This window comes from Corvus brachyrhynchos, unplaced genomic scaffold (genome assembly GCF_000691975.1).
Source record: "Corvus brachyrhynchos isolate BGI_N302 unplaced genomic scaffold, ASM69197v1 scaffold69, whole genome shotgun sequence".
NCBI lineage: Eukaryota > Metazoa > Chordata > Aves > Passeriformes > Corvidae > Corvus > Corvus brachyrhynchos.
The window spans coordinates 5479407-5499769 of NW_008240228.1; the positions used below are offsets into that span (position 1 = coordinate 5479407).

At 41.1% G+C, this 20363-nt stretch overlaps 1 protein-coding gene across 4 annotated transcripts in view; it reads right to left on the reverse strand.

Moving 5' to 3' along the window:
* Positions 1–20363, reverse strand: part of VRK2 (vaccinia related kinase 2) — a 37321-nt gene that overhangs the window by 15103 nt on the left and 1855 nt on the right. For 3 of the 4 annotated variants that reach the window (XM_017745290.1, XM_017745292.1, XM_017745291.1), the window contains exons 3-8: positions 12771–12868; positions 12214–12283; positions 11761–11848; positions 11516–11624; positions 10206–10298; positions 3488–3620 (exon numbers count right to left, since the gene is read on the reverse strand). In XM_017745290.1, coding sequence (XP_017600779.1) covers positions 3488–3620; positions 10206–10298; positions 11516–11624; positions 11761–11848; positions 12214–12283; positions 12771–12868 — 591 coding nt within the window. The remainder of the gene's footprint in view (positions 1–3487; positions 3621–10205; positions 10299–11515; positions 11625–11760; positions 11849–12213; positions 12284–12770; positions 12869–20363) is intronic. The other variant, XM_008642028.2, reaches the window with a different exon arrangement.

Sequence of the window (20363 nt, forward strand, 5' to 3'; positions counted from 1 at the left end):
GGAATGCCAGTGGTACGGGTTGGATCCTGTGGCAGAGGCCAAGTTGGGCCCTACTTGGTTCCAGGTGAACTCCAAACACAGCTCATAGGAACAGCACATCCCACTCTGCCTTACCAGAGACTGTCAGAAGAACACGGACTTATCCCACCACCCAAAAGTGTTTCCCCGCAGTGGCCACTGGTAGGAACCTTTCTGGATCCCAGTGGACTGCACAACTCTACACCTGGTGAGCTCCACAGAGAGCTTGGGGAATAAGCCAGCACGCAGCTGGGTTAAGCTCTGCATTCAACTACGGAAACTCTGGCGTTGACTTAAATTACTGGGAAGGGAATGCATTTGACTGGCTCTGTGCAAGGAGGGTATCAGCTCCAAGCATTGCCAAGAGGCACTTTTGAAAGCTACAAATTCCTAATTTGGTTAAAGCTTCAGCACGTCCCTCGAATCACTGCATGTATTCAGTAGCTGCTTCATGAGCAAGTCAAAATGTTCTCATCTGTCCAGCTCAGCATAGCCACTGATGCTGTTCAGGGGGCTGAGATATTTATGATGCTACACACATGCAGCAAATGCCCTCTGGAAAGGATCTCATTTATATAAAATAGCATTTAAAAATTAGAATTATATTCCTAGAGCATTGAAATAACAAAATACTCCACTCTAAAAAGCTGGAATGTGACACCAGAATAAAGATTGTCTCTGCACCTTCCATTTGCCAACATTAAGACTTTTCACAACACCCCACCTCACTTTATACATGAGACTGTGCTGAGACTCCACCACAAGTGGGGAATCCAGGAGACTGCTGAACACAGAAGCCTTTTGCCCCAGCTACTGGAAGTCTTTCAGCACCCTGAGACATCTCTGTGACTCAACCTCACACCAAGAGAGCAGGGAAACCCATCGCTGTGTTCTGCCAGCTGGACCCATGCAGTCCAGCTGCACATGCAGATTTTCCCTGGGACCTTGAGAGCTCTGCTGGTAAGTGGGAAACTCAGGCAATTTGACCTTAATGGACTCAGGTTGTCTGTCATGGTTTAACCCCAGCCAGCAAATAAAGTACCACACAGCCACTCATCCCCTGCCCCTCCCTGGAAGGACAAGAAGGAGAATAAGGGAAAAAAATTAAAACCCATGGGTTGAGATAACAACAGTTTAATACTCTCAATAAAATTTTAAAAATACTAATAATGAAAAGGAAGGTAAAAGAAAGGAACAAAAGGAACAAACCCCCTGGCACTAAGTGATGCACAATAGAGCTGCTCAGCACCACCCGAGCAGTGATCGGCCCCTCCCAGCCAACCCCCCCAGTTTATCCACTGCCCCTGTTATCCTGGGATATGGAACATCCCTTTGGCCAGGTCAGCTGTGCTGGCCACGCTCCCCCACAGCTCCTTGTGCAGCTCCTCACTGCCAGAGCACGGGAAACTCAACAGTCCTTGACTCAAGGTAAGCACTGCTCAGCAACAACGAAAACATCCCTGTGTTATCAGTGTTACTCTCATCCTAAATCCAAACCGCAGCACTGCACCAGCCACTGGCATGAAAATTAACTCTGTCCCAGCTGAAACCAGGACATCATCACACAATGTCAGAGCTGGCATTCCATGTGAAGAGTTTGGATGTTCTGCAACGTACCAGATCCCACATCATGTTCTGTAGGCTCTTCTAGAAGAAGCACCAGAAAAATCTGTGGATTTTCTGTTTGTAGCTACTAAGCAAACACTTTTCAAGTGTAAAAGGGGGGGTAAGCTCCCTCAAACTATCTTTCTGAATATTTTGTTTTGTGGTGTCCTCTGCTTTTAACCAATTCTATCATGACTTTAGCTACTTGAGGAGGTTATCCAAGACACAGATTACAAAACTTACCTCACACTTCCTCTGCACACCTTTTGCCACCCAAGCCTGTAAAATTTCCCTGCACTTTCAAATAAAAGGAAATATCTGTCCTGTAATCACATACCCATCCACAAACACTACCAAACTGGCTGCTATAACTACCCAACTGCCAAATCCCAAATACTCCAGCTTCCACCCACCCTTCAAAGAGCATCCACATCAAATACTACTGCACAGCCACACCGCTCACACCACCAGGCAAAGCAGGCAGAGTCAGGTCTCCAGAAAACACTCTGCATGCTTGGGAGGGCCAGAAGCCTCCAAAACAGATGCTCTCCTCACCACAAAATATTTTCTAGCAGGTGAAGTGGTGCAGTTGTCTTAGCAGGAAATACTTGCTGGTCTTATTTCATTTTTCCTAATGACCAGAGTTAAACGACTGCAGGTTTTAACAGCTCCAGCAAATTATCAAGACCCTCTACATTACATGGTCAATGGTCCTTTTAATAGAAAAAGCAATAATATACAGTTGTTTGTGCCAACTAAAACTCGTTAGAAAGTATTAGTTTAAGGTAACAGTTCAGCAGCTATTAACAAGCACAAATTCCTGCAGTTATCACTCATGACACTGATCCTCACCAAGCTGGCAGCAGCAAACCATCCCTCCTGTTTGAGATGATCTTGGGGGTGAAGGAGGGGAAAGGGGAAGGAAAAGTTAACAAAAACACTCTTTTGTAGCAAGAGTCAAAGTTTTTCAATAATCGCCATTTTTTTCACTAGCATAACATTAGAATTGACTTTTTGTCTTGCTGACATAGCAACTAAGAAAGTTGTGTTGCATTGACCATATTGATTGTGAACAATGCAGCCATCAGTGGGACTTTACACCATATATTTTCAATATTGACCTCCCAGTCCCTTTTCCATGGCTCTCTGGGTCTGCTATTGGATTTGGACTGCAGTGTAATAAACAGCTAAGGTTTAATTAATGGTAAATGAATACAAGACATAGGTTATGACTTTAACTAATTAGGGAATTGTTGAATTAAGTCTGCCTTGGAATGCAAGGCAGTACAATCAATATCCAATAAAAGGACTATGTATGTAATTTACCTGCAAATGTGTTTCCAATACCATCAAAGTGAGTTTAAATAAGTAAGATATATGAAAGGCTACTGGAAAAAGATTTCAAAAAGTTAACACTTTATGACTTCAAAAAAGGTTTTTCTCCTTGCAGAAGGAATGTCATCTTGAAATATCCTCCCATAACACAGATGGTGACACTCAGACACAGCTCTCCCTAAAGGACAGTGCAGACTCCAAACCCTTTTCCTTGACAATGCAGCATTAGCAAATCCTGCCTCTGCAGGGTACAGCAGGCACAAACCAGTCCTCCCAACATGAACCAATTAAGTTGATGTTGAGCTCTTCTCAGGGTGTCCTGGGCTGCAGTGCTGTGCGTGCAGAGCCTCTCAGGGTTCCTCATGCTGCCCCTTCCTCCAGCCCTGGGGAAGCATTCCCAGGCACACAAGGAGGTCACCCCACGAGGGGCTGAGCAATCCCCAACACTGCTTCTCCTGTGTACAGCAGCTCTCACAGCCTGATTACTCATTCTGTAATCACTCATCTGAAATAAAAAAAAGAAACCTACCTACTCCCTTGTGGGCATCTATGCTGGTAAACTCTATTGTCCCATTATGGCCCTTCCTAGGATTTTCCTGATACTGTTTGTGGTTCCCATTGGGACAATATCTGTAGGAAAGTCCGTAATCTGCAAGATAAACCTGGAAGACATGAACAGACAAATGAATAATGCTTTTGTCCTTTGAAAGTATAACCTTTATAATTAAGTCTTAAGAAACTGATAGGTTAAGGACAGCCTTAGATCTAAATTTTATTAAACCAAATGGTGCCTCAGGATAAAATATGTACAACTGGGGGCTATAACAGCTGCCCTCCCCATTTAAATCCTTCCACTACTATACTCTTATCTTATTTCAGAGTCGAGCAGAATTTCAGTCATTTTATTTTGTTCCTGAGCTCTCTGCTCTCCAGGTGGGCATCCAGACATCATAAACTGCAATATGCCTTTTATGCAGTCCCACGTTGCTTATGGGACCCCTTCCTCCCCCAACTTAAGCAGGCACACACACATCCCCGTTTGGATTTTCCAGCAGCTGAGACTCTTCAAATTCAATTCTACTGTGCAGCTTCAAAACCAGAGGAAGAGGCAGCAGCTTCCCCCAGCTGGACTGGACACAGGGCTCCAGGGCCCCAGGGACAGTGGCCACAGGGCTGCTGGGCACCGGCCCAACCGTAATCCCACGCTGTGGAATGCCACTGTCACTAACGTCCTACATAAACTATTGAAAGTGTAAGATAAAACAAAGTGAAACAAACCAGCTCTTCCCAACCCAGGAAACCATCTAGTAAACCACTCCTGAATTTATAATACATTTTTTAAAAGACGCAGAACCAAACTCACTCTCAGCTACTCTGAAGCAAATACACTGAGTTACATCAACGTAAGAGAAAAAAAATTGGGCCTAAATTGCATATACTGCAATAGTGCCACATTCACCATTCCAGCCACAGATTTTTGGGGCAAAACCTCAATCATCTGAAGGCACAGAGATCACTTCTACTAAACCTTATTATATGATAATGAAAAACATCTTATTCGAACCTTAGTTTAGTTTCCTCTTTAGCTACAAAACAGTTTATACTGAAAAAGTCTAAAATGAACTTTTCTGGCACTCACTTGCAATTTAATTATGTCACTGCTGGTAAAGGCAAAAACAAACAAAAAACCCTCAAGAAAACGTAATGCATTACTGTGGAGCACATTCTGTTGAACTACTGATTCCTGTTTGTGCTCCAGGCAACTTCAGATCCCGGGATTGCTGGTGTCTTGGTTTTGCCATTTCTGCTGCAGGATCTGAGCCTATCTGGAGCGTGTAAGCCGGGCTGCAGCACTCGCTTCCTGCACAGGGGTGGCTGTTAACATTACCAATGGTGTTTCTCACCTGACAGACCAGCCAAACTGGGATACAAGATTAAAGACCAGAGGCATGGATGGCTACAAAAGCTGAGAGAGGGCATCAGCTGGCTTGGGCTGACCACTTGGATTTCCTCCTGCATCTGTTCTGCAGCGTATTCCTGATGCTCTGGTGCTGCCCGAACTGAGCCCATAGTCAGTCAGAGAACTCACTCAAACTACCCTAAACACCAAGTTTTGTGAGTCTTCTGGATCCTTTGTGGGCTGGCAAGGAGGGAGGACCCCAGAAGGTGCATTCTTCCCAGACTCAGTGGTGCACTTTGGATTTTGCTTGACTACAGGTCTCTGACATGGACAGGAAGATAAAATACCTTTAAAAATTAAGGCAATGCCTTACATTAAAATGAGGTTTTAACTGTTAGGAAAAAAAAATAGACCTGCAGCACCTCTGGCAGCTCTCTGGTTTGGGCTGGCCATACCAGTTTATGTGATACAGACTCCCATATGACAGCCCAGCCTCTTTCAAACTACATCAACAACAGGCCACCTACAAAGTAGCCAGGAATATTTGTTAGTCAAACTTGAAGTAAGTTAAAAAAAACCCCAAAACCACATATCCTATCGCAGTAACTATGTTCTTTTTAAGTTTTAAGCAGCTCCATTAATGCAGTCCATTTTTAACCAACGGATTTGCTTACAATATCTCCAGTAGCCGCATCAGCAGAGCGGTTTTCAATTTATATGGAAAACCCCCTAGAAGCGAGAAGCAGCTTTAAGTTATCCTGCACTGACTGATGATGGAAAGACCTGGAAATAAAGAGGCAACTGTTTCTAAAGCCACTCATGCAGGGTGATCCTAACATCTGATCACAGCACTTTTCCTCAAAAGCTGGCCATGAGTGTCCCAGTTCAGCTTGTTTCTAGCTGGGCCATTTATCACTTCCCTAATTTTCACACCACATTTTTTCCATAAACATGGCAGCCTCTTGGCCACCAACAAAAATCAATCCCCTTCAGCTTGTACAAAACCAGCAATGCACTGTTACAACCTTGCCACAACCATTATCAGAATGACTGTGTTATTTTAAATTACCATTAATTTCATTTCATCAATTCTCATTATAACCCTTTCATCATTAAAAAGATATATAGTTCTTTATAGCTAGTTGTCACTTTTTGATAATGTAACACTGCATGCCCTTCCAAATTTGCTCAGAATATGGTAGAGGTAGTTAATTTAGAGTTTATAGTTGTTGTGGATTTTTTAAGGGTATAGGGAAGGGGAAAAGCAGACGAATATTAAAGAATACTGAGAAAAATTAAGGCAGTTTTCATCTACATGTTCTTTTCTTAGGAGCAACAAAACAAATAAGAACAAAAAAAAAGAACAAAACAGAGCAGAGCAATAAAGACAAACAAGACACTGGAATAAGAAATGGTGCCATGGGTGATGAAGGAGCAGCAGGGACATAAGCCCGGAACAGCTGGGCTTGGCTGTGGTACACTGTGCACTCCTTCCCACTCACCTACTTATTTTAACTCGTGTTTTTGTTCAGGTTTCTCTTCTTTACACATCCCAGTCTGCACAGACTCTGCAATGCTAGGCATGGTCTGTTTTTAATAGACTTTTGGTTTAGACCATGAGCCAGATTTCTGAAGTCTTCACCTTTAATTTCATGCACATGTGAATGTGCCCATCTTGGCCAAGTGAATTATCACAGGCACAAATAATTACCTGTGAGCACAGGCAGCCAGCCACAGTTTCAGCCATCCTCTTCCCTTTTTGTGCATGACTCCTTCACAGTGCTTGGTGTCTGAAGTGCTAAATATCTCCTAAACATGTAATTCTTACAACTTGTACACATGATGATATTTAATTGCACTGAGCTGGGTAGTTATCAGCCTGGCCCTTTGGATTCTTGTGGTATTTCCTTTATCTTTGAAGGACAGAGCAGGAGATTCCTTGCTGGAAGGATAACTGTACAGTGATTTTCTTTGTGTTTCCATTCCTAGGCTTATGTCATGCCTGTAAATAAGTAAGTTGATACCTACTAATAAGAGGCAGATTGGTTGCCAATGGCCAGAGTGCTGCCAGGTTTGCTTGGATACTGGACTACAAAAAGGATAAGGGCAGACTCAGGTCCATTTCAGGACAGGAAGTGTGAAGTTTGTAATTGGGACAGAAAGAGCATCTTTCACAAACAAAAGCCAAGGAAGGAGGGAAGCAGGTTACCAACAGAGAGAGGGGAAGGGGCACAGGGCATCTCTGCCTACTGGAGCCTTCCTAAAAACACCTGAAGGAGAACAGAAAATATTTGAATTTTTCTCAATTCATCTGCACTTCAGCAAGTCTGTCCCAGTGGGCTAAAAAGCAGGAATCACAACGATTCATCTCACAATGAAAAACAGCTTGAAGTCAGAATTGCTTTCACACAACTTTTTCCCATAAGATCAATGCATGATTTCTGTATCTTTTGAAACAATTTTGTATTTTTCCATCTCCGATAATCAAGTCAGAGTTCTATTGTGTAACTACCTTGTCTAAGAAACACTTAAAACCAGGACTGAGGTGTAAATGCAATTAAAATTTACAGCTTTAAGACCCAAACAGACTTGAGTCTGCAACACTGCAGCAAGTCTGCCCATAGAATCCATAGGGAAAAACTACTACAAGGTGGTTGTGTGGAAGAGGTGCTCCCCCAAACCTAATTTATTTAAAATGCAGATTTTAAGCTCTTGTCTCGTGACCACTTGTCCCTCTTAATAGTATCACCATTTAAATGAGATTAATAGATTTGAATTTCTTTCAGAGTCTCTATCAATGCTGCTTGTTCTGCTTTATGATACAAACAGTTAGAACCATGCACCGAATTATCTTTAACTCTCCACAGCCCTGAGACTGTGCTTCACCTGTAATTTATAGGTCTGATCACTTCAAGTTTCCTTTGAGGCCTCTGTGAGATTCATGGGCTGTGCACTCCCCTCAGTCCATCACTGCTGCTTTGTCAGTCCCTGTGCAGGTCCGTGTTCAGAAACATTGACTGCAGAATTGATCCTGTGACCTGTAACTCAGGGAATGGCCTCGCTGCCTCCTGCTGAGCACATCTGCAGCTCTTTGAGGTCACTCGATTGGGAGCTTCTCCCCATTTCTAACCATCATTTGGAGGTCACACAGTGACAGAACCTTTACTTTATTTGTGTCTCTGCTGTGCCACAGGAAGTAGGGGATAGCAGTATGGATTCCACACGCCCTTTCAGAAAGGGGACTGTTATTTATTGGCTGTGGTGTAAATTCACCAGGTTAATTTACAGGAGAGAGAGAGACCAGCAGCAAAAATTGCATTTTTTTCTGTCATTTAGTAATTTTTGATGTGTATTCTTACGTGCAAATTTGTCACTAGCTTTCTGCAGTTGCAAAAACCATAAAGTTTAGTATAAAGTACACATGCTTTTCTGAACAGAGGTTTATGCCTCTTCATCACAACAGAATATGGAATTATATTTTGAGTAGAGATATAGATTATTTTTAAGAGATGAGTTTTGGTTTCTTTTAAAAACAATTTCTTTAATTCTAGAATGCTTACAATTTATTTTCTCTTAAAATCCTAGACCCTAAACAGAAAGAACCCACCGGCATAAAATTCCTGAAAAACCTCACCACAGAATTTGTTAGGTCAGGCAGTTTTATTATGCCAACTCCCCCTGGAGCTACAGAAGCCCTGGGCTTGTATTCCTGAGTTGGAGTTTGCCACAGGCTAGATGCTCTCACTCCCTATATATGAGATTAGGTTGATCATTTTACCTTTTTTAAGAAAACAAAAACAACCAAGACAATCAAGTTATTCACTGTGTTGGCAGAGAGAAAGGTGGCACAAACACTTCACACTTACAGGAATGGAAGTTTAACTCATACCATAGAAATGCAAGCAAATATTAGAAATTCTCCCCATTAGCACTTCTGAACTAGAATGTGAACTTTTTAAAATGTTTTATAGAATAATTGCAGTGGAAGACAAGTTTTGCTGAAACAAAATTCTACAGAAAATCTCCCAGCAGTGACATACACTTTGTACTGTTGAGTAAGGAGCTACTGGACTACCTATTGATTTCTTTTATTTAATAAACCCTAAAACATCTACCCAGTAACTCACAAGTACCTTACTTCTAACCCATCAATGAGTTTACTATCATTAAAGCAAATTACAAGTACAGCACAATCTTCATACAAATAACACCGGAAACAAATCAGAAAATCACCCAGCTATCTGCCCAATGCCAAGTCAGCTACAAGTATGAACATTTTATGATTATTCTAAGTGGACACTTCCAAAGTGATTGCAATGTGAAAAACTGCAGCATTTCTTGCTGTCATAAAAATACACAACAGCCAAGACAAAAGCAAAGTCATTTGAGTTGTGCTAATGGTTGCAGATTGTCCTGGCTCTAAAGAGCCTCCTCCTCTGGATTCGGCAGAACACCATAAACTGTGCAGCACTAGCTGCTACCACTGTATAAACCCAGGGTTGTCCTAAACAGCCATGCTGCTTTTTAAATGATGTCTTTCAGAAAGCTGACAAGTTAAATTTGACTCAGCCATTTAACTTGAAGCTTTTAAAAAGAGCAGATATACTTGAATGGTTCACCTCCAATGGCAGTGAGCTACTTTGCAAGATCTGTTTATCACTGCAGCAGAGAAACCACAATTGAAGGAAGTATTGCTTACAGCTAATTATATTTAAGTGAAGTTGGAGACATCCTTTTCTCCTAAAGGATGTTTTTCCAATTAAAAAAGCATACTTAGATTTTATTACCTGAAGAAAGAAAAAAAAGACATCAGAAGAGCATGTGGAATGTGGCAGGACCAAAAGATTTGTTTCAAAATATTCCACCCAAGCACTTTCATTTCAAGGCTGACTTTAGAGAACAGCAACTTTAATCCTACTTACCTGTTATATCCACTACAAGGAGCAGGACAGGAGAGTAAGCGCATGGAAACAATTCAAGGCAATACTAGAAATCTAGAACTTCCAAGAATGAAAATACAATGGGGCACATCCTTAATCTTTACTGATACCCTTTAACTGGCATAACCTAGAGCAGCAATTAGGTCCTCTTCATTAGTTTACCCATCCATACTGGTATCCCAGTCAGCAGAACACAGGGAGAGCCAGAAAAGCATAGCTGTGTCCTGCTTCTTTCTCAGCCCTTAAGTGCCACAGAGCCACTCTCAGATCGGTTGTGAGGGGATGTGAATGTTCATGCATAAACTCCTTTTAATATATGAATTATTGCAGCAGAACATATTAACTTAAAACTTTCCAATGGTTATAAACACAGTAGAGTTGAAGTGCAGATAAGTAAACACACTTACCTCGTGTGGATTGCTGTAGCCCAGAAGAAGATTTGCTGCTTTAATGTCACCATGGACATATTCATTTTCATGTATGTATTCCAAAGTATCCAACTAGGAAAGGGTTTAGAACAGAGCAGAAAACATCATCATCTTCTCCATTCTGCCCCTAACCCTTCTACCAAATATTTCTCAGTTGGACAGGGGAATCAAGGGCTACACAGACTGAGCTGACACATTTGGCTTGGACTAATGATGGCAGAGCATGAACAAGCCATACTTTGCATGAGATATCCCAACTGCCTGTGAGTACCAGCTTCTAAATCACAGAGCAAAAATGAAACCAGGACTTTATAAACACCAGAGGAGATGATGAGAACACCAAGAAACACTTAGAAACATCAGATTCAGTCAGTTCTAAAGGTCTGGCATAAATTTAATCCAGCCAGTTATTACATGGCATGCATTTCATGTCACAACCCCCCTGCATCAACACCTCCAGCTCCTTACTGAGGCACAAAGAGCTCTAATTATTAGTAAAAAACACATTTGCACTTGGCAACTCATATAAACAACAACCCAATCCTGACCTTGGGAGAGCACAAAGAGTATTACAAGTTTATCAATTACATGACTATGAAAGCCCTTCATTTTTAAAAAAATATTATTGTTTAGGTTAAAAGGATGCTTTGGATGTATCCAGTCTAAGAGTTCCTCTTCTCTTAAAGAAGACCATTAGAAGAACTTAAAGACCATTGCCTCTACTCCATTTTCTGTGTACCTCTGCTCAGCAATAGCAGTATTTCACAACACAAACCATGTTACAAAGGAGCACATATGTAATCTTCTGTTGGAATGTGCCAGTCTACACCCATTTGAAAACAAAACTGGTATTTGCAGACTGGCCAAATCCTGGCCTGTATGATCAGTGTGTTCAGCAAACACACTGAAAATTTGGCATTCAGGCATGCAGTTGTGAACTTTGACAAATATGGATGTCTAATACAATACCCTTCAGACACTGGAAAAAAAAAAATCAATACATGTTGAAACATGAGAATAGGCTTACGCATCTCAGTCTAGACACACACGTTGAAGTGGATGGTCTGTGTTTTAACCTATTAGGAAAAGAATTGGTTTGACCAAATTTCAGTCTATAGGGGGTCTCAACACTGTTTTTTTCTAAAAAAACCCAGAGAAGTAAGAAAATACATAGCATTTACACGTTTAATTCTAAACTCAGCAGCCACCTAAAGGATGTATTAGCAAGATTATTCTCTAGCTGAACTCTGCAAATTTGAGCCACAGTAATTTCCTCTCTCTGTGCGTACCATTCGTGCCCCAAGTTGCAGAACAATCTCCTTCTTAAATCTGCTTCCACAATCTTCAAAGATTCTTTGAAGGTCTTGCCCCAGTCTCTCCATGACCATGAACCTGTAGCTATCAGGAATATGGAAAAGGGAGGAATCCTTTAAGACATGACTGCAAGTTTGTGTCAGATTGAAAAGACTTCATCTCCATTTTTGAAAATGGGTCATCAGTCAAATTGAGGCTTAATTACCATTCATCTTATTACCTTTTTCCCTTGTACTCAGCCAGGCCTGATCCCCAAAACACTGGAATTCCTAAACACCTTATTTTTTTGAGATTCATCCATTTTCTTACTGTAATAGTAAGAAGAACATAACATTGGGTTAAAGGCAGCTGAGAACTCCAGGTCTGGGGTGTTTTCTCTGTCCTAAGGCTGGCCTGTCTCTGGAGTCCAGTCATTGCTGTGCACACAATAAATGGGGCCCTGTTCTGGCTGTTTGGCTTCTGGTCTCCCTCCTGATCAGGAAGGACAAGGACAACACCCAAGTAACAAAACCTATCCTACAGCTATCCAGAATTACCACAGCACCAACTGGGACTGGTTCAGGGTATATAAATGAGCTGGCTTTCAAGCTCTAAAGCAACAGTTCTTAACAGAAGTAGTTAAACCCAAACTTGTCCTTACATCTACCTGAATCAGCGTTGAGACATTACTTACTATGCTCTTGTTTTGCAGCCCTCTGGTAAAACTTCAGCTCAGAAAATAAGGGGCCATTTTCAAGATATTCCTGTTGAGAAAGAAATAAAACTGGTACCATAAAAGGCATTGAAAGACAACAGTTTCTTAAGAAAAGCATGTAAGAAATACCAAGAGAATTAAACCCTTTTTTCCCCATCTCACATATTCCATGTCATCTGAAATTTAATTTTAGTAGGTAGCTAAAAAGAAAAGTTGCTTGGCAATGCATTTTCATAAACAACACAGATTCTTTCAGATACTATTTAAGACACTATTTTCAGAAATATCATAGATCAGGTGTGTTTCAGGTCATAGTCTAATTTTCCTTACTAAACCATTGAGGGGCTGTAATCAAGGGAAAAATGTGTGTCATGGAAATGCCAAATATATCCCCAAGCAGGGAAAGGATATAAAAAACCCAAAGAACCAAAAGCCACAAGCATGCAATAGAGACCCAATGCTGAAAATAAGGATAGATAATTTAGAGGAAGAACTGCATGCAAGTCAATAATTTAGAAATGAGATCTACACATTACCACTTTAATGACGTGCACTGCATCATCTTCTACAGGAACCTGTGTTTGAGAGGATGCTGCAAAGAGATGGAGATCAAGCTGTATGCAGCAAAATGCAACTGCAAATAAAGACTGTGTTAACACTGAGTCAGGCAACCAAAAAATACACAACAAAAGATAGTCTGAATTCCTGCTTTTAAAGGTCAGAGCTTCGCCAAGCTCAAAGAAATATAAAACAAAAGCAACACACACAGAAGTTTTAATCAACAAGTAGAGAAGCAATTTTAAGCCACGTTTTCAGAAGCCTCCCCCTGCATGTTCATTAAGGAGTAAGCAGGATGTCCTCAGTGCACGTTTGCACCACAATGAGCTATTCCATTAGGACAGATGCTGTTTAAGTCATTCCAGCCAATTGGAAAACCACTGTATTTGGTTGCTGTCAATCTACTGTCGTGACAAAGACACCACTTAAAAGTTCTGACCTACATTATGCCTCTAGACAGGATTGTCTGCTTTCCTCTATTACAATTAATTTGGCCCTAGAACTTGATTTCTATTCTGGCACTATTTAGACACTGGCCTAAGTTAGGGATAGCCACCACCTGCCTAAAGGGGAGCTGAGGGATTGTGCCTCTCAGTGCAAGTAGAGATTTCAAAACAATAATTGACCACATGTGCCAATTACAGCCCAGGAGACAGAACCTCTGTGCACAGACAATGCAATCCTATTTTCTTCTGACCCTGAGAGAACTATCAGCTCTCTCTGATACTACTGAAGCTACATGGAGCTACACTGGGATTAAAATTTAATGAGACTAAATCATCTTTCAGAATCATCACTGAAAAAAGGTAAAAAGAATACAGTTCCTAGGAAATAAGTGTCCCTTTCAAACTTCTGATAATGATCAAATACCAACAACAGTCCAGGTGTGAAACACTTCAACCATCAGCACACACAAAAATAGACCACTTTTATCCACATAATAAAAATCAAGTAAACTTGGATCTAATCAAACCATCCAAGCTTACTTTTTTTGATGGTCAGGGCATAAAAATACTTTTACAATGAACAGACTCCTTCAGCTGCCATCTTCCTTCAATTCTGTTCAGCATGTGGGTTGAATCTGGCAGTGTACATACCCCAAACACCCACAGGCTCCCCACTGACACTTCCCCATGTGAATGCTGCTGTGCCAATAACACATTAAAATAAAATTTAAATATTAAAACAGTAGCTCTGGAAGGTGTGAAGAACTATCCATAAACTCACATAAGTAACAGTCACATTCAGAACACAAAAGTACTAGAAGGGAAATTTTGGTACACTTTGAGATTCTTACCATATTGTTGTACTGAAGTGGGAATTAAGGCACAGGCGTTTATGTCTTTTATTTTTCTCTGCCACATATAGAATATGTGTTAATAGAAGACATTAGTTGAAAGGAGAACATCCCATATGTTTTCACTGCATTCAACAACATTACCCAAACAGAATTTTATGTGCTCCCTTTACTAGCAGAGATCAGAAAAGAACCTCTGGATAAGAAAATGTAATTCAATACCAAGTTACTGAATAGAGGGGGTTGATAGGTGTAGAGAAGTATCAAATTTAAATGTATTTGAAAGAGTCTGATCTAACTTCCCTGTAGACTTCTTGACATTTTATAAAGAGAGGCCTCATTCATGATAATCTGGAACACAGTAACAGCTGTCAGGGTAATGAAGAGCAATTAACAGGAGGTAGCCCAGCGAAAGGGCTTTGCCCCTGTGGCTCTTACACTGTGCTGGCTTGGATGCTTTTGGAGTCACACCGAAAGAACATCCTGAAGGAAAATAAACCCAAACGTAACTGGCAATGGTTACAAAGTGAAAAGGGAGAAAAATCAAAGCTCAACAAGATACTGAAACAGGTGCCCCACAAAACGAGTTACAATCAAGACTACAAAAGAAGAAAAGGTATTCGTTTTATGGCACATACATGGAACAAGGCACATCAGTCCCAGTGAATAACACGAACTTCTTACACAGGTAATGCTGGGACAATCAGTGTCATCCATACAGATAAGCAGAAGTTTTATGTGCACCTTTTGTTACATCACTTTAATTACCATTCAGATCTCTACCAGCAATACTCCAGTCGCAGCTCAGAAAAAAGACAGACAATTTTTTTGTCCATAAATAAACATAAATGGTTTTTTAAAAATTGTCTCATTACTATGTATAGCTACTTAACAGACTGGAAAGGCTCCCAAGGTTTAACAAACAGTCTGATTACATACCTCATAGACCACCACCACATACTCTCCTGCGAGTTTAGCTCATAGTTAATTACTGTATACTCGTAATTAGCCATGTGCTAGCCTCGTTCTGTGTGGTAGCACATGGCTATTTATAATATTACAATCAGTTAAATGCTAGACTGCAGGACAGTGAGCAGAGACTCTGCAGGAGAGCACTGCTGATAGGCAGGAGGTCTCTGATGGCAGATAAGTACTCACAGAGAGTACCAGGAGCACTATATGGTGAGATTATGTTTGCAAAAAAACCTTAAAATAGCATAACAAGGGTATGAGTTCCCAGGTTATGCTGCTTTTACCAACTAGAGATGCACAACTCCTGATATTTGGGGAGGGGGGTGTTGATGCAGGCACACAACCAAAACCATTGGCTGCATAACTGGGAGCGCTGGTGCAGGATGAAGCTGTGGAGCAGGCTGTGGCAGTTTTCACCTCGTGCCAAGAGGAGTCTCACAAAACATTTGCAGAGGGCAAAGGGCACAGCTCTGCTTTCCCTTCCTCCCCTTCATCCCACAGTCACAGCTACCATACCAGTGAGGAGCACACAGCTTCAAAATGCCCTCTGAAATGAAGCAGTGCAGTAAGATTCACATCCTAGGCCATAATTTCCAAGTGCAGTGCCTGCACAAGTAACTTACCTTACCATGTCCAGAATTCCCTGGTTTCACCCAGCACAGCAGTTAAGGCCTCATCATCCACTTTAACCATGAATTTCATCCCTTTTGTTGCTGAGTGCCACCACTTTAATTAAAGGAGCTCTCTAAATGTTAACAAGCCATGGTAACAAAAGGGTGTTTGTGGCTGAACTGCCATTTCCTACAACCACACAGCACAACTGCAGCCTGACAGAGGAACGTGCCAATTCCCTTTGCCAGTTCAAACGTGCTTGTTGTAGTTTTAGCAGTTAATTTGTGGCAGCCACATTTGGAATATGGTGAAATATTTTCAATGGCTCTCACAGAACCAGTTTTGTTGACAAAGTTTACACAGTGGAAAAGAAAACAGCATTAATTTGGCAGTTTGGAAGAACATCCCTGTTCCTGTCCACAGCTGGTGTCTTTGCCACTGCTGGATATTTTGAGGATATATTTGTTTGGGAAACATGAATAAAAGTATTTTCAGAAGTTCTTTAGCTGCTACTATTTTATTTTTGCTTTGTTCCACTCATTAGCTAATCCTGAAAAGTGATATATCAACTTAGTTTTTGCAGAAATCAAAACTAATCTCAAAAATATCACATTTTTGAGGTCACAGGCTACCCATAAAAAAAGCTGGGAAAGTTCTGACCCTGTTTAAGTCAAGGCAAGACCTGTTAAATACAATGGGTAACAAATGGGAGAAATGTTGCTCAGAGCATCTAGCAATAAAAAAAGGATCCAAGCTGCAGCAATAGAACTACTGAAAACAAAACGTACACAAGTAAATAAAAAGTAGCATTTGCTATTAAACACAACTTCAACCATTTCCTACATCAGGAAGGTGCTAAGGCAAATGTTTACAGGCAAACAAAGCACATTGCCTCCCCCTCCCACTGCAATATCCAATTATTTCCCAAAAACTGAAACATTCAGTGTTTGAAGGGTGTTCACACTCCACTTTTGATGCAGCCAAAGGACAATCTGCTTCTATTACTTTATAGATGCAGCATCATTTCCTGGACAGACTTTTCTGCGCAGTATATTTGAACAAGTTTTATTCTAGATTCTTCTTCCAAGTAGCTCTAAGAATGTAGAGGGGTTTTATACAGATAACAGGTACATAACCCTCCATAAGGCCCATCTTCCACCAGACCAAACCAAACTGATTTTGGGACAAAATAGTGTTCAACTGCTCCACTGCTTCGCAGGTAACTCCAAATGCCTCCAGCTTAAGAACAGGTAGGAAATTTCACTACATTTCTTACTCATGTTTCCGTGAAACCTTAATCGTGGCTCACCAGAGCCAAAGTTTTTGTATTCCACAGCAATGGAAGCCAATTGTTTGACTTTCAAAGTTAATTACGCTAAGCTGGAATAAGGATGACACATCCTTTAACCCCAGGCAGAAAAGCTTTGCATGGCCTGCTCTTACAGCACTCTCAGATGGGAGCCCAGGCCTCTAATATTTAAAACTTGATGCACAGACTGTTTTCTGGCAAGATTCTGCTGCAGCCCATCTGCTGGTCTGACATGGTGCCCACTTAGAAGATACAATGCCAGTTTCAGTAGGGTACAGGTGCCAAAGACAACTGAAGGAGTGCCCTCTGCAAGGCAACAGGTACCTTAGCCGTCCTCCAAAGCTCCTCCTACATCCCCCACTGAAAATAAATAAAAAATAAAGTTTTTTGCTCTCCCGACCCCCAGCATTACTCAGAATATATGGAAAGAGAATCCCCAACACATGATGTGGCAGAACTCTACAGTGTAACAGTAATGATCTCTGCAGGCTTTTTAACAGGCTTTAGACTACTGTGCAAAATGAATTACACTTTCCAAGTTAAGACTGTCAGCTTACAGAGGACCAAAAAAGAAAGAGGGAGGATTGCAGAGGAAACACTCATCAGCAAGAACTAGCAAAGGTAAGGAGTATTTTCTCTTTGACTGATGGTGCAGATCCTGTACCATGCAGTCAGCCCTAAGTAACCTCTGAGTAGCAAAATCAGGCTAAACATGTAATTTAGTTTGCCTACAAACAGGGTGCTTGCAGTATCTCTATTTGTACAGTTTAATGTCAGTGACTAGACAAAAAGACCCTTCCTGAAGGGGTGTTTGTCTACCAACAAATTTATTTTCACACTAAGGTTCACTCACACCTGCAAGTACAACGCATTTTAACATCTTGAAGTTAAGGAAAATCCATCCCTATCCTGAGCTACCTGCTAGTGCTTTTAGTTATAGGGCTTCCTTAATTAAAATTCTTCTTTCCATTGAACTAATAAAAATCATGCTGTATTTATATTTCAGTATCATTTTACTGCATTTTTAATTCATTTGCTGCATTATTTTAATTTAAGCAACTCCTGGAGGACTTTGTTTCTCCAGAACCAATTGCTAAAGCAGATTCCTAAGCAAACCAAGGAATGAACAGTAGGACCAAGAGCGCTTCCATCAGTGCTTCTCTTCCCTTGACAGAGGTACCCCCCCGCTCACAACTACACAAATTATCTATGAAAATTAGTCTGAAACAGAAACAAACTCTTTCACACCTCAGCCTGATTCCCTGAATACCAACAGTTAGATTGCACTAGGATCGAAGCTTAAAAGAACAGGCCACGCCAGACTTTGTCTTTACCTCCACCAGTAGCAGGGCTCACTGTACTGCTAGTATTAAAAGACAATATTCACCCATTTAATCACTATTTACTGCTCAGGAAGAAATTCTTTCCCTCTTCCTTGAAAATGTGAGGAAAAATTCAAAAGGATAGTGCACTGGCTATGCTGATCCCCAAGCAGGGCAGAATTCAATGACGACTTTATCGATACTTATTTTCCTGAGCTTCATAAAATTAAAACACATTTACAATGTGCTAAGTTCTACTGTAAAAGACACCATCTAACAAACATTTGTACGTAAATGTAAAAAAAATTTCTGTTTTTCAGAACCATCCCTTTCCATGAGAAAGAAGCCAGCAAGTAGATAGTGCTGTATGTAGCAGTTCTCACTGTGACAGAGGAATCTTAACAAAACATTGTGTGACCTTTCTGCATTTAAATTTTCAGTCCAAATTGTACATTAATAGAGTGCTTGCAGCAGGACTAGAGAATGATTTATATAAAGACTGGTGTTAATTACTGGCTGTGATCAGAGAGATAAATGAGAGAACGTAAGGCTCCTCAACTCGGTTCATTTTCCACTGTTCTCCACAGGGCTACAAACCAGTTGTGAGAGCACCAATGTTACAGCCTTCCTCAGCTGCTCTTCACTCTGCTCCCCTTATCAAAGGGATAACAGCTCTACCTGAGGTGCCTGAGAGCAAATCAGCACCAGTAACACAAAAATAAAACTTCCAATGTACAATAGCATAGTTAATTCCTATTTATGAGCCACGTTGCTCTTGCTATGGCAAAAACAGTGCTTGAGAGGACATCTCTATAGGGCTTCTGTGACTTTTTCCTTAGCTGGGAGGAATCAGTGTTTGCAAGCCTTCTGCTGCTGGATTTGCTCTGGCTGAGACCAAAGTGAAAAGGCAAGGGAAGGAACAAGTCAACAAAGAAGTAAATAAGTTGGCACAGATTGGAAAGAGTAAGACTAACCAGAAAACAAGGGAAAGCATTTGTGAGGCAGGACAGAACATGAAGATGGCGGTAACTTTCATGCACATAATTAGAAGTTCAGAAGCCCTATATTTGCATCCCAGGACTCAGGGTCAGTAAATGGCTTTCAGCAGCTTGGATTTAGTGAACAGAACCTTCTTCCACAAAATGCACCCCTAGTAAATATATTTTGCAGAGATGCCGTAAAATTTCTCAAGAACATTGTTATAGATTAATGGAGTATGGAATACCCTTAATGGGAAATTAAGCTATAACAACCACATCAAAATCTTTACACTGCTACTGTAAAAATACTTATTAAAAGATATAGCTGGCAAAGTTAACCTTTACTTTCATAAAAGGGCTGTGCTCTTCATACCTGGCAGGCAATCGAACCTATCTCCACTCTCCAGTCTCCCACCTCTCTACAGCTCTTTCTGGGTGAGCTCCTCTCTGAAAGTCAGTGGTCCTCTCACACCTTTTTCTAGATGTTCTAAACCCAAGTCTGAACAGCTCAGAGAAAACAGGTGTCTACAAGCACCTGTACCTTAATCTCAAAAACTTGTCATCTACTTCACTCCCCTTGGTTCTCAAAGACAGCTGAATTTTGTAGCATCAAGCCCCCAAAAAGCTGCTGAATATAAAAACATCAGAGATCAAGAGGTGGACAAAAAAAAAAGCAAGCTTCAGTGTCAATACTCAGGGATAAATGTCCCTTTCCTCTTTAATTGATGAGCTACAAGGGGAATTGAGCCTTCAGTTCAGTGCTGCAGGTAGCATTCACTGTTCCTCCTGAAAGAAGGGATTAAATGAACACACAAATACCACTACAAAAGTGGCAGCTGCCTTTCCTCAGCCATGCTGTCACTTACAAAAAAACAGAGAATAGCAACACCAACAGTCCCTGATTGTATTCTCATTCTAATCCACTGACTGCTCTCCACCTCAGTTCAGTGGGAGCCAAACTGCAACAAACACCTCAATATAAGAAACCACCTTGGTGGTCTCTGTGATCAGGCAGAAAACTCAAATCTGCATGGAACTGTCTGAATCCCACATCCTAAACCACCCTCAAGGTCCAGTGT